Source organism: Peromyscus maniculatus, chromosome 19 (genome assembly GCF_049852395.1).
Source record: "Peromyscus maniculatus bairdii isolate BWxNUB_F1_BW_parent chromosome 19, HU_Pman_BW_mat_3.1, whole genome shotgun sequence".
Lineage (NCBI taxonomy): Eukaryota > Metazoa > Chordata > Mammalia > Rodentia > Cricetidae > Peromyscus > Peromyscus maniculatus.
This window is the reverse complement of record NC_134870.1, coordinates 34,733,329-34,756,121: the sequence shown is the minus strand read 5'-3', so window position 1 is coordinate 34,756,121 and position 22,793 is coordinate 34,733,329. Positions and strand designations below refer to the sequence as shown.

General features: G+C 39.7%; 1 protein-coding gene across 3 annotated transcripts in view; it reads right to left on the bottom strand.

Annotated features, from left to right (window-relative positions):
- Stk32a (serine/threonine kinase 32A) overlaps positions 1–20,773 on the bottom strand; it is a 119,604-nt gene extending 98,831 nt beyond the window's left edge. Inside the window, exons 1-2 of one of the 3 annotated variants that reach the window (XM_076555180.1) lie at positions 20,635–20,773; positions 15,866–16,011 (exon numbers count right to left, since the gene is read on the bottom strand). In XM_076555180.1, the coding sequence (XP_076411295.1) occupies positions 15,866–15,917 (52 nt within the window). In that variant the 5' untranslated portion in view covers positions 15,918–16,011; positions 20,635–20,773. Of the gene's footprint in view, positions 1–7,596; positions 7,644–15,865; positions 16,012–19,947; positions 20,226–20,634 lie in introns of those variants that run through there. The other 2 variants (XM_076555179.1, XM_076555181.1) reach the window with 2 other exon arrangements.
- Between the last annotated feature and the right edge of the window lie 2,020 nt (positions 20,774–22,793).

The following is a 22,793-nucleotide window of genomic DNA, read 5'->3' as shown; positions in this document are numbered from 1 at the left end:
TTGAAATTTTTAATAAAACCAAGAATGTCTATTACAAGTTGAGTGTCTCCTAAAGAGATATGTCCTAACCCCTGACACAAGAATAATATGAACTTATTTGGTAATGATTTTGTAGCAAATATGTTTAGTTCAATTTAGATGATGTCATAATGGAATAGAGAGGCCCCTAATCCAATATTAGCATTTTCCCTGTAGAGTAAAAATTTCATATAAATACAGGCAGAGAGTGAAGATATTTTTGTGAAGGCACAGACATATTTGGATTTACCCTGCCTCAAGACACAGAATACTGTGCTACCAGACCTTTGATGAGTCTGAAAGAAGCATCATCAGAGAATGGAAAGGGCATATGGCCCTGTTAATATTTTAATTTCATACCTCCAGCTTCCACGGTCCTGAGACAATGGATTTCCCTTTTTATAAACCATCTGCTTTGTGATACTTACAGCAGCAGTGCTGGGAAAATTTATGTGATGAGTAATTCCAAAACTCAAGTTATTTACTTTAGATAAAAAGCATGCACTTTCTCTATCCATACCTAAATACAGGTAGAGTCACTTATCCAGTTATCACATTTTAAATGTGATAAAATGTTAAATGGAAGGACAATATTGGCTAATAACAACTCCAATACCAATTCCTAGAGCTTGCAAAAGAGCTGGACTTGTATATTTATTATTAGAAAGTGTTAAGCAGAGCAACAGAACCATGCTAAGATCCTGGATGGGAGCACCCTAGAATTCTGTGGGATGTCACTGGTGCCAGTACTAACCCCTGAGAAGAAGTGGGCTTCTCCTGTGCACCATTTCTCTCAGAATCCACTGAAATTCCCTGTGCACAACACATTCTGAATGAATTTAACATGGTACACCCTGGTCTTCAGAGAACCCACTCCTTCCATAGGAATAAGCAAATGGGATGTGTAGGCTGCCTGCAGTCTTTAGCTACTAGCTAAAGACTAATAGTCTTAGGCATAGTCTTTAGCTAATAGCTCAGTACAAGATTCTTTCATGGCAAATATTTTGAAGGGGAAAGAAGGATCATTCTTCATCCTCATGTAAGGGTAAATGCAAGTCCTCCATGATAAATGCCTTGAACGGCTGGACTGTAAGAGTTTTTGATGAGTAATATTGCTCCTAGAAATATACACTAAAGATTAAAAACAGAAACTCTAACAAATACTTGTATACTGATATCCACAGCAGTAGATCTCAATAGTTCAAACACATAAACAGCCCAACAGTCTACAGCACAAATAACGTAAGTAAAGGTGAATAATATCAATGTAATGTGCAATATTACTGGACAACTAAAAATAATGAGATTGGATACACACTGTAGTAATGAACCTGGGTGAAGTGAAATAAGCTAGACAAAAGGGACAATCTTAAAGGAGTCCCCTTCTATGGAGTTAACAGAATACCCATGTTCCTAGGGACAGAAGTAGGGAGAGATACTAGGGACAGAAGGCAGAAGGACTAGAGTTGTTTAATGGACATCCTGTTTCTCATTGTAAAGAAAGAAGGTTCTAGAGATGGGCGATGGTAGTGGTTGTACAACATTGTGACTGTGCTTAATGCTGCAGAAATGTACACATAAACTATCTAAAATGTTCAATTTCACATTATGTGTATTTTCCGCACTACAATGCTAAAATATCTCACTTTTAAATAGATGGTATAAAAGCATCCATAAGTTTCTTAAGAGCTTGTTAACTGTATTTACTAAAATACAGACTTTACTTATTTCTAACACATAGTCATATTTGTAATTAATTCTATATAAATAAACCAAGCAAACTTCTTTACTGTTTCATCATATGTAAATGATTTGAATTCTCAACTATAGAGGATACCTGTTACTTTCCCCCTACAACAAAGTTTTTTCAAGGTTAAAGATTTATTAAATTACAGCATTGCAATGTAAAAGATCTCATTTTATTTTAGCACTTACAGTTAAAACTATGTATATTTTAGGTAAATTGCAATATGTTTATGTTGTAGAATTTCCCAGACACTAAATTATAGTTTTATTAAATCAACAAATGTTAAGCAATTGGAATAAGCTACACACAATATTTGGGAAAGTGGGGTTCTAGAAGTATATACACTATCACCCCAAATATGCCTCATGCCTCTTATAAATGTACCCAATCTTTACAGAGACTCGAATGTATTCATTTAGTCAATAATTCGAAGACCAAGGATTCAAAGATGGACAAAATAGACAGAATTACCAAAGTTTCAGGAACTTTAAACTCCAGAAAGAAGAGAACACAATAACAAACACGTAAATTCAACAATAAATTTTAAAAAAATTCAGGATTGTGGTGATAATTGTGTCCCCCAATATATTGTACACCCTAATAAACTTATCTGGGGTCAGAGAACAGAACAGCCACTAGACAGACATAGAAGCCAGAAAATGGAGCTCTGTGACTTCAAGGCCACACTGGAAATAGCCAGGCATGGTGACATACACCTTTAATCCCAGGTAGTGATGGCAGGAAGCAGGAAAGTATATAAGGTGTGAGGACCAGGAACTTTTTGTTCTGCTTCTCTGATCTTTCAGCGTTCACCTCAATACCTGGCTCCAGGTTTGTTTTTATTAATAAGACCTGTCAAATTTTGTCTTAGACAGGATAGTGGAGATGAAAGATACTAGGATAGAGAAGGAACTTCTGAATGCAAACACCTCAAAATATTAGCTATGATGGTCTACAGACCAAAACATTGTCAGTAAGTTTTTCTCCTTGATTTTGTTTTCTGAGCATTCTATAATTCATGTACATTGCTTTCATAATTATCAAACTTCCTCTTAGGTCCATAGTTATACATGTCCTAAGAACAGCCACCATGAAGCCCATGAACCTTTGCATCCAAGTCTCCCCTCAATAGTGGCACGTAGAGAATATGATGTCTACAGTCTTCCAGCGGTCCTGGGGAGAGCAGGCAGGCTTACTTATATAAACAGGAACTTAAGACTTAAACAGAAATGTCTTATAATACTACAATCAGGCATTAATTTTTGAACAGTCATCCTTCTACTTTATACTATGGGCAGAAAATGAAGTTGTCAAAGCAGCATCCATATTTTATGTAAATAAATACAGGTTATCTCACAGGCATATGCATTAAGTTGGTCTAAAGCAGTCTAAAGAGAGTAATGAGCATAAAGAAGAATACATGATGAAAGCCACTGAAATAATGCTTAGAATCAAAGCGGGTAAAGAGAGGTGAGCAAATCCTGAGTAGCTCCATGATTGATTTGAGGAAATAACCTCCAGTCTGCAATATTCTAGTTTAAGAGGCACGGCTGTGACTTACTGCAGAACTGAAGAGGAATGTCACTCGGAAATGAAACTACTCACAGCTTTGTGAGCAGGAATCAGAGCAAGTCGAAGAGTGATTCCCCAAGTCGGTTCATTTAATTTTGTCACTTCTCTCCGGCCATGCATACAGGGAGGATGCACCTGTAGCTGCAATAACTGGGGTTCATTTTATATGGGGGTTCAGGATATGATGTAGACATCTCATTTCAGGGGTAGTTTAACCTTCCTCTGCCTCAGCCCAGACCATGCATGTTTAAATTGCAGGCTGGTCTGACAATAAAATGCACTATGATTATTGGCTGTCTCTACCAACACCCCTAATAAGAATGCTACTTATTTCTCGTATATTTTTATCTTTCTTCTCTGAACTTTCATCAGTATCTAGATGTAGAAACAGGGCTGGCTAAGAACCCAAGATACAGGAACCCACCAGATAAACTGCCACCTTGGAGTGGAGAGCCATTTATTATTGCCCTTTCTAGTGATGCCATGGTGGCTCTCACACACCAATTGCCTTTGAATCAATACACAGACTCTTACTATTGATAAAACCTGGCAGACATCTTGGTTCCCAATGAGCATCCATCCTCTCTCACCAACAGGGAAGTAGAAAGATAGGAGCCAAGGCATCATTCCCAGGAAAGATCCATTATCCCATTCAACTTCTCTTACTCTCTTAGACACATAGTTCAAGTATTTACTGGCAAGAACTTACAGAAAATCAAAGCCCACGAATAATACTAAAAAACCAACCAAACAAACAAACAAAAAAACGTCTACAAAGCGAGTTCCAGGAAAGGTACAAAGCTACACAAAGAAACCCTGTCTCGAAAAAACAAAAAACAAACAAATAAACAAAAAACCCAAAAAACAAAAAAACAGTTGTAATCTTTTGAGTGCCAAGCCATGTGTGACTACCAAGATCCCACACTGCTGAAGCCAGCCTTGGTCCCCACTCTGATTTAACTCCTTCACTTTATATAGGTTCACTCGCATTGGCATCAGTACACTCGAACACGCCTCTGAAGAGATTTCTCTATCACTGTCCTCAGCTTTGACTGTTGGTTTATCCTCTGCTCACTCACAGGTCACACTTCTTCAAGAAGTCATGTATATTTGCTGCACCCACTTCCTTACCTCCCACCCACCCCTAACCACTTGTCATCTCATGCTTGCACAATCCTTCTGACATGCTCTTGTCAATAACACCAGACTCCTCCTTGTTGCCATGCCTTTAGGCATATCCACCTGTTCATCCCCACAGGAGCATCCGGCCCAGATGACTTCTCCCTCTTTCCCTGAACATTTTCATTGCTTAAATTTTGGAACCAATCTTGTTCATTCTGGTCTGCCTCTTACATCTTTTTCCTTAGCTGGTGTGTGCTCCTCTACCTGACTTGTCCATTTGGGACTAGCTTCCTCCTTTCCATCCCTGCCCTTCCTTAAGGAAGACGCACCAGTCTGTGAGGAATCAAATGCCATGCCTCTGTTTCTAACCCAGATTTTGCCCTCACCACTAGGCCCTCAATTCTAGTCTTCTAGCTGTGTCCTACTTTGCTTCTGGTTGCTGTAGTAAAACAATGACTAAAACCAGCTTGGGAAGAAAGGGTTGATTTCATCTGACATTTCCAGGTAACAGTCAATAATAGACGGAAGTCAGGACAGGAGCTCAAGACAGAAATTGAAACAGAACTGTGGAGGGACACTACCTTTAGGCTTGCTTTCCACAGCTTGCTCAGCTTGCTTTTTTATACAACCCAGGACCACTTGCCCAAGGGTGGCACCACCTATAATGTATTGTGCTTTCCCATGTCAATCATTAACCAAGAAAATATCCCTACAGACTTACTTATAAAGCCAAGCTGCTAGAAGAAATTCCTTCATTGAGGTTCCCTCTTCGCAGGTGACTCTAGTTTGTGTTAGACTGATAACGAGTAACCAGTACAACTGGACAATACCAGATTCAAGGAGAATTTATAACTCTGCCTCTATCTGTCCTGAGCTCCTATCCCACTCTACTTAAGCAAAGACCCAGGATTCCTTCTTTTTGTCCTTTAAATCTTGCTGTGGATATCGCTCTATATAAATAAAACACTGATGGCCAGTGACCAGACAGGAAGTATAGGTGGGACAAGGAGAGAGGAGAATTGGGGAAACAGGAAGAAGGAGATGGAGACACTGCAGCCACCGCCAGGACAAGCAGCATGTAAAGACGCCGGTAAGCCACAAGCGACATGGCAAGGGATAGATTTATAGAAATGGGTTAATTTAAGATAAAAGAACAGTTAGCAAGAAGCCTGTCACGGCCATACAGTTTATAAGTAATATAAGCGTCTGAGTGATTATTTTATACATGGATTGTGGGACTGCGGGGCTTGGTGGAACCTGGAGAGATGTTCTCCAGCAACAAAATCTTCCACATTCAAAACACCAGTAACTTCTAATTGTTTTGTGTGTGTGGGGGGGGGCGGGGAATCAGTTTTCAAGCTTCCCAAAGTTTCTGTAAACTCCATCTCCAGTCACTATTTCAGTCTGGGCATTATCATGTTGCACTTACATAATGAAAGTGCTCCTAATGAAAACAGACCATTTAATATTATCTCCACCTCAATTCCTTAAGAGAATTCATAACAGTTATACATAAAACTTCTGATAGAACTTTGAATTTCATAGATCATAAAACCTTCTATTTCTTTTTTTCCTCAAAAAAATTTAAAAAAAAAGCATAAGGGACAAAAGGAAATTCAGCACTGAGTGATTTATTTTTTTATTTACCAAGTAAAAGCATTGAAAGCTGTAATTCTCATAATTATAATGAACATGGATAATATTTATTATTATTTGCCTGACACTAGTCAAACTCTTTACACAAAAAACTACATGAGGCACACATGATTATCTGTTTCCTTTTACAATTAAGAAAACAGGCCTGAAGCAAATTGCTTATCTAAGTTCTCACTATGAAAAATAATTTCAATTTTCACAATCTTCAAATACTACAAACACAACAACACAGACCTAAACAGAATTAAAATTCTAATGGTTTAGCTTGGTGAGAAACATATTGCCTTATCCTAATTTCCTCATTTTACCTCAGACAATAAAAACTTGGTCATCCATAGCAGTGTCTGGGAGCTGTGACTCTCTGACAGCTTGATACTGGTTATGGGCACGGGGGAGCTCTCAAGCCTATCCCTTATGACCCACTAGTGAAAACTGATTTTGTACATTATCATCAGTCTGGCACCATCCCAGACAAAAGTGGCAATAAATGGTTAAGGCGTTGACAGTCTGGCAAGACCTTTAAAAACATGGTGGAATTTCTCCAGAGAAGTGGCCTCCAGGGCAAAGGATGGCCACTGTGTGCACTGTCAGCATTTCTTTTTATGAGACATGGTGCCCCAGGAAGTCTGGGATTGGCTGTGACCAACTACTGGGGCCAAGACAAAGCAAAGGATACTTTTCATGTCCCGCTGCCTGGGCCCCAATTCATAAATTTATTTGGAAATCAGAAGTACTTTAACACTCTAGAAGAAACCACAAAGTAGGACAGTGAAACAAAATGAAAGGTTAATATCTCCAACTGTTGGATGCCCTTCAATTGAATACATATCCCTATTGGGAGGCAAATTCTGCTTTAGTCATATTTCAAATGCAATACTGGTTGTAATTATTTACTTGAATCTAGATTATGGAGTAAAGAAACTCTGTGTGTGTGTGTGTGTGTGTGTGTGTGTGTGTGTGTGTGTGTATCTTTCATCTATCTATCTATCTATCTATCTATCTATCTATCTATCTATCTATCTATCTATCTATCTATCTAATCATCCTCCCATCTTCCCAATTTGCACATATTATCTTTGCAAACACTAGCTTATTGTTCAAAGTAAATTTCGCAGGTGAAGTAAATGAGAGTTAGTGAAGGCTGAATTACTCAAGAACAGATTCTGGCCTCTTTGCCCCATCTCTTAAGTCCAGAGGATTTAGTTATGAATAGAAGAAAGGTTCCCAGGATGTGCTAAATGTACTAAATGTCTATAAGTTACTGGAAAAGAAAACTTTACACAGTATAGTCTCTGGACAGAATTTAGCCCATCATCTATTTTCATACATTTCTTGAACAATCATTTTTACATTTTAATTGACTGGAAATATCAAAGAACACTATCAAAGAACACTATCTGATGACAACTGAAAATATTTGGAAAGCCAAATTTTATAATCTGAACACTTGTATTGGTATAGGGCTATATTTGTCACACTACCTGTCAATGACAAGTTGACTGGCGATGATTGAGGCTGTCCACATTGCCTACAAAGCATAAAATATTTAACATTTGATTGTTATAGAGAACTTTTCCTACCCTTGTGCTAAATTAGTCTCACAAACAAATTTAAAAACAAAGATACAGACTCTTCAAGTAGGAAAGGAGCTTAATTTTATTTATTTTACTGTAAACATGCCTCCAGAGAGGGGACAAAAATAATTTTAAAAGGAAAAGTAAAGTTTGAGTCGGGCAGTTAAATTCCAAATCTACAACCCTGAGTTTTCCAGTCTTTATGTGCTATCTATATTGTGTTCACTACCATGTCTCGTAAATATAATATTCCATCACTGGCTTCTTACTGCTTCATGTTTCCACATGTAACTACCACAAGTCTCACATGACTCCACACAATTGAGATCACTACAGAACCCATAAATTGAAGGTTAATAGTTGTCACGATAATTAACACTACATGTGCAAGCCAAACAGCAAGACTTGGCTTTTCAGGAAGGCCTTCATAGGCATTCTCATTGAACATCAGTTGCGTATAGGTACAGACTTACTACAGATTCAGTTTTTCCACCAACAGGGTTCTGAAGGAGGGGACTGGTCACTGAGCCTAACCAACTCACCCTGCCCCTCTCTGGTTTGGTGTTGATTCCAGAAACCACACTGATTGATAAACAGCACTGTGACTGGGGATGGAATGTACCATCAAGCAATGGTAAGCCTGACAAGACAGGCTACCTACCAATGAGGGGTAGTATATATGATAAAAAGGTTGCAACCTGGAACAGATATAATTACTTCATGGGGACCAGACTGCTCCTCTCAAGTAGTAACATGGTTAGTAACTTCTTCGGACCACTCTTCTCATGATCAACCAAAAATATTAACTAACACTATTTAATTATGCATACCTTCAGCATGCTCATCTCAGTCCTTTCTCTTCTTATACCTAGGGTTCATATCAGCACCCCAAACACAAACTTGGAGTCTCTGGACTCTGTTATATGTTCCTTTTCTCAACACACTGTGGTTAAATCTCTCTCTAGTTTGCACAGCTAGTTATCTCTTTGGTTGACATCTTAGGAAAGTGTCGCTTTTTGGAATTTCTGGAGCTAAGGCTTTTGTCCTAAATCTTTAGTTAAAGTTATAAGATGAAAATTTTTTTTTAAAATTCTAGTCTTGGATAGGATTTTTAAAAAAGGTTATCATTAGCAACTACTTCACTTTCACTTGGTCATAAAATATTCTGGATAATAACATCATAAAAAACAAATTAAAATTAAATAAATCCAGCTGTTATTTCAAACAGATACATCCAACATCCCAAAATTAAACTAAGCTATCCTGTGTTTTCCTCATTAACCTTAATAAACATGAATCACACTGCAATGAAGAACTTATGAAGAGGACTTAGGGAATAATAATCACTCTTCATATGTACTATGAAAATCCTATTATGCTTCTACAAATTGTATTAAGAATATTTCACACAAAATCTGTTCCTATTCAACCAGAAGGGGCAATGGCAAGAAAGGATGTTTTCAAGACAACCTCTCCTTTGTTTCCTAAACTGTATCCCACAAATATTTTGTACTACAATATATTTAAAAGTTTCCATATAAGTAATGGTTCAATTTCGAAATATATCAGAAAAAAATCTCAAGAAGACTGAGATTTTAATATTGTAGGTCTTTTATGAACCTTTTTTTTTTTTTTTTTTTTTTTGAGACAGGGTTTCTCTGTGTAGCTTTGCGCCTTTCCTGGAACTCACTTGGTAGCCCAGGCTGGCCTCAAACTCACAAAGATCCGCCTGCCTCTGCCTCCCGAGTGCTGGGATTAAAGGCGTGTGCCACCACCGCCCGGCTAACCTTTTTTATATTCATAAGATTGTGGATCACTAAGGCAATGTGGTTACCTTCCCAAATTTGAACAAATTCTCTTGAATGTGTTTCTAACTGATTGCCTGCAGCACTCAAGTATCCAGTGCTAGCTAAAACTTTGAGGTCTGTTTTCTTGGCTTTCTAGTTTGTTGTCTCTTACCTTTTCCAATGCTTTTTCATGGAGACATAAAGCACTTGCAAATTAAAAATATTTCCACAAGAAGTTGGACCTGAGGTTATTTAAGATAAAGGAATTGACTGAATGTTAGATGACAGAAGTATTTAAATAAGCCAATTCTCAGGGGGAAGGGGGAATTACCTTTAACTTTTCTGGTTATTCCAATCTCAAATAATAAATATAACGTAAAGCAATATTGCTCTACTCCGGTTCTTAGGAGAAAATCTGGAATTCATTGACCTACCCTCTTGGATAGAAACATGCATTGCATGGGTGTTTAAATTCCAGCAGTTTCTAAAGTCCTTTCTAGCTGGAATCAGTTCAGTAATCCTCCCATTTCTTTTGGATTGCAAATCTGTGGCCAGTTTTCTTGGCCCAATATTTTGAAGAACCCCCATTGCCTCTGTCACTGAAGAAGATGTTGGAAACTGGAAATAGCCACATATCCTAGGAGACGAGTGTTGCCAAATGAAAGAACATTGAGTTTTCACCAAGTCCAAAGAAGAATGCAATAAATGAGCTCTCTCTGCAAACTCAGGGCACTGATGAACTCTTTGGAAAACTTTTTAACCTAAGGCCAATTTTTCTTAGCTGCAGAAGGCAGCTGTCTCTTGGATTAACTAAACAAACTTTTCACCTCTGTGTTCTCTGTGTGTGCTTGGAGACATATCACTACCCATGATCATGGCAGGATACTCTCCTCTTGTTGAATTGTATATGACTTTTCAACATTTAAAATACTGGTTGAAGAAAAAAAAAAAAAGAACAAATAAGTAATTCCACCACAACCAAGAAAACCAAACCAAAGTACTGCACTCAAAATAGCTAAGGTAGATTTTGTTTTGTTTTTCGAGACAGGGTCTCTCTGTGTAGCTTTGCAGCTTTCCTGGATCTCACTCTGTAGACCAGGCTGGTCTCAAACTCACAGAGATCTGCCTGCTTCTGCCTCCCGAGTGCTGGGATTAAAGGTGTGTGCCACCACTGCCCAGCTGCTAAGGTAGATTTTAAAACAACAATATGAACATTAAAAACAAAGGTCATTTGCCTTCATTTTCTTTGTGAATAACATATTTTTCTATGTTAGTATTTTTTCTCTCTCAGCATGTGTATATAGCCACTAGGTATGGGGAAAACTTGCCTGCTAATCAAATTAGGTTGCTTTAATGGTCACTTGGGGTTTAAAAAAGAAAAGGAAAGGCAAAAAGAAAATGTCATCTCAGAGAGATAAAGACAAGCCAAACAAGAGACCATAATTTTGTGCATCCAGTAACTTGGCTTATATAGATCTCCTCAGGACCTATAAAATCCTGTGTTCTGTCAACCAGTTCAACTAATATTGTCACCAGTAGGCCATAGTGACTGTGGCATCTATTGAGTCACATTTAATCTATTTGTTTTAAGAAACTGAAATACTTCTAAGAGCTCATGCTAAGAATTTCTGCCACTAGTAAATACTACTATTGATTATCATTAATTGGGTGGTTACGTTATGCAGAACATCTTACTGTTTTACTTGCATTATTTTACTTAATCTGCACAGTTACCCAAGGACATATTCAAGACATGCTTTGTTAAAAAAAAAAAAAAAAAAAAAAAAAAAGACTAGAGAAGCCAAACTTTATTCTCTTCACTAACAAATCTCCCACTTTGCTTCATCAAAGACCAACCTAAGTAAAGAGCAGAATGACACTTTCAAGCTTAGACATCAGATGAGCCACCACAAAATGCTAGTGTCAGGATGAATCCTAACAAGGATAGCTCACCTCAAGGGACTTCTCGTAACAGTCCATCTCATTTCTTAATTATCTTCAAAGTGAACAAAACCATTTTCTATGAGAAATAACCCTTAAAACATTGTCTGAGGAAACTATTATATATTCTTCTCAACTCTATGTACTGGGGATATGAAACCACTTAAAGGAAATGTTAAATACTTTTTTCATCACATTAAAGAATTCTTCTCTGCAATATTTTTTAAGTAATTAAATTGGCTCATTTTACTGCTCTAGATTCTGGCCCAGTTTGATTATTTATGCAAAATTATAGATATAAAAATGACATAGATATTAATGTTCTTTGATTGGCCCATTGGACAGAAGCTAGAGAGCAATCAAATGCAGCCTTGATTTGTGCTCAGTCCACAACCACACAAAGCGCCAGATGAACCTCATTGGATTTATTGAGTTGAAAAACAGACACCAGAAAGGTGGTTTGGTGGGGTAAGGCATTTGCCACACAAGCATGAACACTAAAGTTCAGATCCCCAGAACCAATAAAAGCCGAACAAGGCTGTAACCCTAGAACTGGGGTTGGGAGTCGGGAAGATATAGGCAGATTCTAGGGGCTTGCTGGCCAGTCAGTCTAGCAGAAACTTCAAGTTCAGTGAGAGATCCTGTCTCAAATATATAAAGTAGAGATGAGATTGAGACATGCACCCAATGCCAACCTTTGCCCTCCATACATGAATACCTGTACACACATGAATATCACATACATACAAAGAAAGTAATTTCATCACAATGACATACCTTTCCTCCTCAAAATTTAATGATCCTAGAAAGTGTCTTAGTTAGGTTTTCTATTGCTGTAAAGAGACACCATGACTACAGTAACTCTTTTATTTGTTTGTTTGTTTGTTTGTTTGTTTGTTTATGTTTTTTTCAAGACTGGGTTTCTCTGTGTAGCTTTGGGGCCTGTCCTGGAAATTGCTCTGTAGACCAGGGTGGCCTTGAACTCACCTGCCTCTGCCTCCCAAGTGCTGGGATTAAAGGTGTATGCCACTACTGTCCGGCCTGACTGTGGTAACTCTTATAAAGGAAAACATTTAATTAGGGGTGGCTTACAGTTCAGAGGTTCAGTCCATTATCATCATGGTGGGACATGGCAATGTGCAGACAGACATGGTACTGGATAGGTAGCTGAGAGTTCTACATCTTACACTGGCAACAGGAAATTGTCTCACTGGGCATGGCTTGAGCATATATGAGTCATCAAAGCTGCCTCCACAGTGATACACTTCCTCCAACAAGGCCACACCCACTCCAACAAGACCACATCTCCTAATAGTGCCACTCCCTATGAGCTTATGAGGGCCATTACATTCAAACTACCACATAAAGAGATAAATTGATAAGGAAATTAAGTGCAATCTTTTGGACAAACCCATATGCACCAAAGATTATTATGATGTAGGTGAGTGTGCACTCCCAATATTGTCATTATCTAAACTTTGGAGTTGCTTTTTCTTGTGCTTGAACTATTCTTTTGAGACCTTTATATAGCTAGCTCCAGCTATCACTGTCATACTATTCCCAAGAGCACTCAGAGTCCTTTTTTTCTTTCTTTCTTATTTTTTTGCTGAACTTTTCAGGTTTGTGTCCTTGATAAATGTTTGCCTCCTGTCTTTAGGATATAGGTTTCAAGACAAAGAACAAAGGCATGGCTCCTTTCTTCCTCCCTCAGTTCTCTGCATCTAGCAAAGTGACAGGTAGAGCAGGGATTCTCAACCTTCTTAACATTGCAACCCTTTAATACAGTTGTTCCTCATGTTGTGGTGACCCCCCTAACCATAAAATTACTTTCATTGCTACTTCATAACTGTGATTTTGCTACTGTTGTGAATTGCAATGTAAACGTCTGATATGCAGGATGATCTTAGGTAAAAGGGTCGCCTGTGAAAGGGTCATTCATTCCACCCCCAAAGGGGTCGCAACCCACATGTTGAGAACCATTGAAGTAGATGCCTTTGCCTTTCACTGGTAGCAGCTTATGTAAACGAACTGGGAGCCTAATCCCTCTGGGAAGCATAGACTAATGCTCTGTTTATTTCAGATTTACCCCTTATGGGGGCTGTTGTAGGTTTTCCCATTGGGTTCTGGACAAGAAAGCAAAAAAAAAAAAGGAGCAATCTAGGGGATGTCAAGGCCTATCTAGGTATTAAGCCTGACTCTTCTCTAATCTAAGTTTATTGTTTTGGTTTAAGAATAGTTTAAAGAGTTATAAAGTGTAGCAAACCATTGGATATACAACTGTCTCTGCTACTCCATAAGAAGGAATGACTGTGCCTTTGCAGTATCACAATACTCAGCCTTCAGATGATGCAATAGCCCTAGCAACTTAAGTGTGAAGTTGATGTCCATTTACTCACTCTGTTTACTATGAAGACCTTTCTCATGCAAACACTGGTTCTTCATCCACAGAGAGCATAGTGAACCACATCAAAAAAAAGTCTACCTGTCTTTCCACCTCAGAGATGGGAAAGTCACATAACTTTGCTAGTCTCTAGAGCCTTCCTTAAACTTCATGATAAAAACAAAGGGAAACACCAAAAATAGCAATGAAAAGTTGAAGATCTTTCCAATTATGTAATTCTTTTTGTCTCTGTGGAATATTTTTAGAGACAGTAGTGAGGCTATTCCTATGTTGATAGTGAAGAGCTTGATATTTGCAACAAGACATGTAGACCAGTCAAGTAGTCTATATTTAAGTGTTTGCATCCAAACATTCAATACCAGAATGTGGCCATTAGCCATAGCAAAGATAGTGTCTTCCCATCCATGACAAACTTCAAATTATGCCCCATTTTGTAACAAGAACTTACGTTTACATGGTTCGTGGCTACCCAAACAATAAACTGCATTTTGCTGGCTATCTTAGAAGTAAAAATGTGCATGTGAACCAAAGTGCTAGACCATATCAAATCCTTAGAGGAATGAGTACATCTTCCTGACTGTCCTCTTTCTCAACAGCTAGACATTGGATATAGATGGGCCATCAAGAGGCATGAGAGGATGGGTACCACTAGAAGAGTAGACACATCTCTTGAGCTTCATAGCTAGCTGGTGGTAGAATAGGTTGCAGGCATCCTGAATTCCAGTTCATCCTTCCCCTTTCTGGTGCAACTAGAAAAACTCCATAGAAGATATTCTGGACTTTCCCTCTTGGAAGGCTGAACAACTTATTACTTAGGACCAAATGTCTCCTTTGTCTAAGACTGCAACAAACAGCTACCGCCCAACACATTCCAATAAGGCTGCCCAACCTTCTACCGTAGGTAGAACAGAAGACGCAGCAATGCCTAGGCCCCCATCCCAATGTGCCACTGCTGGGAACTGATGAAGAAGGAGGACTCCAGCTTGTACCTCTTTCCTAATTAACCCTAGCCTTGAATGTTTCCCTGTTCCTTAACGAAACTGGTTATTCTCACTGTGACATCCCACAATGAAATGTTTGGGATACAGAAGAATGTCAGTTACAAATTCAGAAGGCACCTATTTTTTAGAACCCGATTCTATAATATTGTGAGAAACAATTATCATCTACATGAAATTTTCTATAAAAACTTGTGTAGTTTTTTTTTTTTGTTTTGTTTTGTTTTGTTTTTTAAATCTTACTTTTTACTCTTTGGGTGCCCACCACCCAGCTTCCAAATAAATACACAGAGATTATTCTTTCTTATGAATTCCTGGCCTTAGCTTGGTTTATTTCTAGCCAGCTTTTCTTAACTTAAATTAGCCCATCAACCTTTTCCTTCTGGGCTTTTACCTTTTTCTATTTGTATATATCTTTTCTTTCCTTCTTAGCCTATGTCTGGCTGGGTGGCTGCCCCTGCCATCTTCCTCTCCTCCTTTTTCACTCCTCTTTTTTCTTTCTCCTTCTATTTATTCTCTATGCCTGCCAGCCCCACCTATCCTTTCTCCTGCCCAGCTATTGGCCATTCAGCTCTTTATTAGACCAATCAGGTGATTTAGGCAGGCAAAGTAACACAGCTTCACAGAGTTAAACAAATACAACATAAAAGAATGCAACACATCTTTGCATCATTAAACAAATATCCCACAGTATAAACGAATATAACACATCTTCAACTAATATTCCACAGCAAACTTGCAATGAGAATAACTTCAACTGTCAAAGGGACAGTAAAAGAAACACATAAATCACCTAAATATCTAACATGGACTGCAGCTCTCTTTGGAGAAGGGAAGACACTACATAGTAGTGATTAAGAAAGTTGTCAAATGTATCATAAAAAGTAAACAACACATTCTAGATATTAACAAGGTTCTGGGGATTCATCCTTCAATTCATTCTCCCTCTATCCTTAGATACCTGGCTTGTACTTACTTGTGAAGCCACACACTTGTATTTGAATTTCACAAAATTCCATTTTTGCATGCCAATGCGGCCCATTTCTTACCGTCCTCATTTTCATCAAACACTGGTGCTTTGCTTGATGTGTTGGCTCCCATGGTAAAGTCTGCACTAATGTGGTCACTCTAGTTACAGTATGCTGGAAGAAACACTCATCTTTGTCCAGTATAAGTCCTGGAAAGTTAGGGGTATCTAAAAAAAGAGGGAAACAAAGAAATAGTATAATATAGCTTGTGATATATGCCTTGAATGAAGATTATAACAAAAACATTAACTTGTATTGCTGTAGTGGAAATATTTTTGTCCTTAAAAATCATAATAGATACAATAGTGTATGGGACAACAGGAGAAGCCACACCACACAGTGTCATCAAAATCCAATCTGTGCTTACAAAGTGAGAGGACAGCAAAATATTTTCCAAGGTATTAAGAAAAAATTAAGGTAGTAAGTGACTATAAAATAAAAATAATATTAGCAAACCTCTATGTTTTAAAGAAAATATGCTAACTTTACATTTCCATTTTTTTTTTTGCTGTGTGTCCAAGAACAAAATTCTTCACTCCACTCTTAAGCATGAAGTTGTCTTATTTTTCCCCTCACCTTGGAAGGTACCACATTGGATTGGACGTTACTAGCTAGTAGAGGGCATCTTCCAAACATTTTTCCTTCTCCTGGACTTGGGGATGATAATGGTTTTTACCAAAAAGGAGAGTTAAATGTGATCTACATACATTTAACTCTTTGTAAATATATGGCATATATGTAAACATATTATATATTCATATTATATGACTCCTATGTTGTATCATATGAATATACATTATATGACATTTATAAATTTTGCCTGTGTGGGGGAATATTCTCTTACAGAGCTGAGGCTGGCCTTCAACTTCCATTACCTACTTCAGCCTCAATAATTTGGAGAGCACAGATGTTCACCACTAGCCCTGGTTCTTATACATGTCCTTATGTACTGAATACACAAACGTAGATACATACTTAATACAGTAAATTAAATACCTTTATAGTATACATACTCAGCAATTGCTGATCATCCTAAAGCTCAAATTAAATTATATAACCGAGAGATGTTTGAAATGTACATTTATTCATTGATTCCTTTTAAAATGTAAGTGTAAAAACTCTTGCCATCCTGGAACCTATGAAGCAGAGGCAGTGTCTGGGTTCCAGTACTAAAAATTGCATGACTGTGGCCTTGAAACAGTTACTTAGCCTCTGGCCACGAAAATGGGGACATAACAGTGCTTCCTTCAGGAGTCACAAGCTCAAATGCCTTGAAGTGCCAGGAAGCTCATACAAAAGACCAAACCAGACCAGGTACAGGACATTCAGGCACTATGAGGGCAATAGCAACACTGGCTTAATCTAAAAAATGTACTTGAGATCAGATGAAGAAATTGTTGCTGTGTGGAAACACTGGCCAGGGATCTTTAGAGCTACTGAAACAGGCCGAAGAGCCAGATTTTATAAAAGGACATTTTAAAATTCAGTTCAGCTCTACAGCTCAAAAAAATATTACGCTTGGGACAAATATGATTTATAGATACAGATAGAGAAGCAAGTGAAGTGTAGTGATTAACAAAGTACTTGGTGTATACAGTATGAAAAGAGTAAATGTTTGTTTCTACTATTTTGACAGGTACAATATTTTCTTAGCATTTATTATTTTTCAGTTGTGGACACTTGTTGGCCTTTGTTCTGTTTTGTTACTTTTTCCCCTTGGACTTTTTACACATTAAGTAAACACAGATTAGATGCAGAAATAGAGAGAGCACCCAAGATGGGCTGGTTTAGAAATAAGTTATTTTTAAGAGGTCTTGGGGAGTTCCTCATATAGAAGAAAAGCTCATTTTCTCATTAGGAAAACGTAAGTCAAGCCTTCATTTGGAAGGAAGATCCATTAAGGAATCGCTACTTTTCCAACTAAGTGTCAACTGCTGGCAAAATGCCTTATGGTCTTTAAAAAGAATCATTAACTGTAGAGCAAAGAAAGAGTCAGCAATTAGGAAGTGACCAATTAAATAAGCTAGGCTTGGGGAGAGGGTTGTGGCAGGTGGCTGGTGGCTGCATCGAGCTCAGTGGGATTATTGAGATCCAGGAAGATAGAGAGAACTATTGTCTATGTAAATTAAAAAAAAAAATCAAAAGGCTTTTAAACAAGAGAACAATGAATAAAGAAAAAGTACGTAGACTGCCCATTGCATTTGATGGAGGGTCGAGAAGCAGAATGGGTCATCCTTTGTGCTTTATTATTGCATGGAGTACAGGAGGAAAAGTGAATAGCAATGACTCTATTACCAACAGCACTAGAAAATCAATCCTATATATTTGAAAGAACAATGGTTGTTACCACTGCAGAGTTGGACTATATTCACTTATATCTGGTAAAAACAAAATCCTGAGTGCACGCTTGCACACCACACAGCAGCTCTACCACTCTTGTATTTTTCTTCACACCTTACGTTTTTCTCAAGTAGCCTATCTTTCTGCTACATAAGATGTGCCAAGCATTGACCTTGCACTTTGTCAGATCAGATGGAGAAAGAGGTGGAAATATTATTGCATTTTCCCACATTTTAGACTTACACTCTGGTGTGCAATTTAACTACTGCCTAGCCATCAATTTCACTGAGAGAAAAGTACATGTAAAGGGAACCATTGCCATGATGTTTAGAAGGAGACAGGTAAACAGTCCTAGATGATGGCTTAACGTCTTCCCCCATGGTAACAACCACACATAATCTAGCTGAGAACCGTCTTTAACTTTTTCTCCCCCCAGAATAAGCAAATTAGGTAAGTTTCTTTCATAACTAGAAAAGAAATGGGCCTTTCTCTGGCAGGAAAATGGTGACTCATTCTTTCCACTCTGTTGAATAGAGAACAGGAGAAATGTTGAGACTCTTTCCCATAAAACCTCTACCCTCCCTGACCTCCTGTTCTGAGTCCCCAGGGTCAGCTAAGCAAGGAGAGCAGAAGTCATGTGAGGAAAGGGAACCCTAAGCATAGGAGGAGGAAGACAGATTTGTCTTGCAAGAATGGATAAGAGCTCACACTCTACTTTGAGTCCATAATTACCAGATTATTAAATGTAGCCTAATTTGCCAATATCAGCATTTCAAGTGTGGCTCGTAGCCCTGAAAGGTGGGCTGCTCTGAGTAGCTCTGTCTCTCTAGAGACTCCTAGAACTGGAGAACACCAGGTGTGATGCAAGAATATTGCAACATCTGACAGCACCGTGTAGATTTCATTATCACAATGTGTGCCCAGTCATGATTATTTTTTTTTGCATTTGAAAAACAGAACTTAAACTGAAAATATTTAGAAACACGAGAAAGAACAAAAATGGGAAACAGCCAAGTTAACAACATTCTCTGTTAACAATTGTTTGTATTTTTCAACTTTGTTTCATCGTTTTTTAGGTATTGAAAGTTAGTCCTCAAGCCAAATAGACTGCCTTTCCCATCTCCCAAAGACAGCTCATGGATCAGCACACACCTCCGCACTTTTAAAATAGAGAAGTGTTTTAAAATAAGCCACCTGAACCGCACGAAGGGTGCACCTAGTGTCTTGCTGGGCTCATTAGCCATCCTATTTCTGAGATATAAGTATGAGCACGCACGCACACACGTCTTTACAACTGTGGTTTTAAGTGCCGCCTAGCCATCCACGGTGTGAATACAGCACACTTTACTTTTCTGTGTGAAAATCTTCAAACTCCTCAGCATTGGATGGGGCAGGAGACGATAACAAGCACGAGAAGATAACAAGCAGGAAAGCAATGCTAGCCTCTTTTCAATTTAGATGAGAGAAGCTGGTGGGAAAACCACCCCCCCCCCAACTCATTTCAACCCAGTGAGTATTTAAGTCTGTGGGACAGAGATGGTGCAAAGCTGGAGAAGCCAATGAGGCCGATAGCTAGAGTGGGTCCTATCCTCCATCTGGTTGTGCCAGCCACGCTGACCAACTGACTGTCTTTGTATTCTTTCTCATCCCCATCCCCTTGAACTTCTCAGCTTCCCACCAGTGCCCTTCTTCACCCGGGGCTATTCCCTATGTGCAATCTCTACTCACCCACTCCGCGTCCTTCCTCCGGCCCTTCCACTCACCTCAGAGTGATGCTTCCATTCGAGGAGCTGGGGCTGACCGCACTCCGCAGGCCAAGAGCAATGGGCACAGAAGACACCTGCCTAGCAGGACGCGGCTACAGGAGCAGCCAGTTAGGGCTGCGTTCGGGCTCAGGCACCTGCGGCTGCACAGGGGGACTCAGTGCAACCGCTCAGCTCCCCAGCGAGGGGCGGGTCCCGGGCGAGGAGGAAAGCGCCGAGCAGCCCGCCAGGGGCGTCCCCAGACGGCGCCCTCCCCCGGAGCGGACTGCCAGTCGCCTGGACCCGTGCCAGTCGCCTGGGGACTGTGCGTCGTTGGCGGGGGCCGGACGAGCGCCCCGGGAGGGCGAGCTGGAAAGCAAGAGGGCGTGGCTGGGAGCGGGATCTCTGGCTCTGTCTCAAGCAGCCGCCTGCTGAGCGCTCCCCAACTTCTCAGACCCGGACAGGAATCTCCCCAAAGTGGTCCGTGGAGAGAACTCCCGTTCCCCCATCCCACTTCGGGCAGCGATGAGGGTGGTGGGTGTGAGGGTGGCAGGTACTAGATTAGGAGAAGTCAGGGTAGTCCATGGTTTTTTATTGCTGGGGTAATTGAGGCACAAGACAAGGAATAACCGGTTGCCCACTGTAGCAGGACTATCTATGGGGAGACTCTCCTGGCCCCCAGCTTTTCCTCCATCTCTGTACACTCACCTGCTGGTGGAAGTAAGAGTGGGGACCCCCACAAGTACTAAGAGAGGGCTGTCGGGTCGTCTTCCGTGGCAGTTCCGTCTACTTCCCTTGGCAGTCATCATCACAGCTGAAGTAAGTTACTGTTTCTCTCCAAGGCCAGGGGCACACTATCCCAGCCAAGAGAAGAACGGTGCAGCAGCTGCTTCAGAAATGACCCCTGTGACAGCGGGGCAGCTGCTGGGCGGGACAAATAAACAGCGGGGCATCTAGTTTGGCAACAAGGTCTGTCCATCCTCATGCATCCCTGCCATATGAGAATTCCAGATAAATGCTGTCGAACACTCCGAGAAACTGAAGATGAGAACTTCGGGATTAAAACTCCCATTATTTCTAAACATCTGCAAGTTTTCACAATGTTTTTAAAACTTTAAAAAAAAAAAAAAAAACGGTTAAACAGAATGCGTCTGCGACGAAAATGTCGTCTTCAGAGTGCCACTACTCGCAGATCTGTCCGGCTGTGGTTCCACGGGAGTGGAGACACAGAACCATACTGGAATTTCTCAGGGTGGCCCCTGGTGTCTGAAATTGTTGAAGCCTCATCAAGTACAAAAACGGAATGTTTCAGGATGAAACTTGCCATCCTCGAGACACGTTCCTAGTCTTTCTCTTAGATAAATATGAACTGTGTTCTTTCCAGGTATTTTAAAACTCCGAGGCGCCTTTATCTTACCCCTATGTGATCGTGATCGTTTTGCCTTAAGGGAAACCGTGCTTAAATCCTTTGGAGGAGTTTGTAGCCAAACTGGGGTGCACAGGGAAGTGGGGGAGAGGGAAGGGGCGCTTGCTTCTCTGCTGTTTTTGTTTCTGCATCTTTATGCTGCTCGCTTCTTACGAAATACCTTTTTGGACAGGAATTGGACGCTACAAATAAACACTTAACATGAAGATTGGCACAGCTTGTGCATGGGAACTGAAAGCAACCGGGGGGAAGTAAAAAGTTAAGGAATTTATTATGGTAAAGGTTTTATTTTTAAAGCAAAAATGCAGGCTCCTGTCAATAATATTATTTTGTGTAGCCTCTATTAGTTAACACAACTCTTGATTATCAAGGAACTGGACATGCATTACAAATTGACTTAGCCTGTATTAATATCATCAATACCTCCCTAATCTCCCAAGACACAATGAGTTCTAGTTTATCATTCAAGAAACGAATACAGCAAGAAAGCAGACTGAGACCAGATCAAAGTCCCCGGGAACCTCTCTGGTTGACAGACACGAAGCACCATAGAATCAGACAGCCTTCAGCCAGGAGCCCAAACTGCCATCTCTGGGCTGTTTGCTAAGTCACGGAAGGGTCCCAAACTTCCGTTGTTCAATGTCAGTGAAAACATCTGTATCAGGGAGGATTGAACAAGATGTATAATAGTAAACTTAACATGGACAGCACAGAGAACCCACTCAAACCAGCAACTGTTAAAAAGTTACCATTTCAGGGCTAGGGAGGCTGCTCAATGCTTCAGAGCATTTGTTTCTCTTGCAGAGGACCCAGGTTTAATTCCCAGCACCCACATGGTGGTTCACAACCTTCTGCTACTACAGTCTCTGGGGCCCTGATGCCTTCTTCTGACTTCAGTGGAAGCATGCACGTGAATACAGATAAATGCATGCAGGAAAAAAAAAAAACAACATAAAATTAAAATTTAAAGATCTAATGAAAAAGTTAAAAGATTGCCATTTCCATAAACAAGCTACCAGGCTGTACCCCACCCTTCTGAGACCTGTTCTGTAAGCCATCCTTCTGCAGCTTGAGTCACTTTTGCTTAAAACAAAGCTGCAATTCAGCCAAGTGCACTTGCTCCTTATAAGCTTGGCATGCAAGAGGTTTTATTTTTAAAAGTTATAGTGCTCATGACACATGAGTTATTAAATGAAAATGCTAATACAAGGCACAGGATACCTTCATATAAGTTATTGGTCAGGGAAGCCCTAGAGGTCTCCATAATAATACAGGTTATTGCCATGGCTATATCATAAATACTTGGTTAGAGTCGATCACTGAAGACATTGAGAATTCAATCTCAAACTGATAGGTGAGTGTTTCCTCCCTGTTGGCTACCCTTTATCATGCTGGCAAGTGCTATTCAAGTTGCTGGGGGAGGGGGTCACGAACGGTCTTA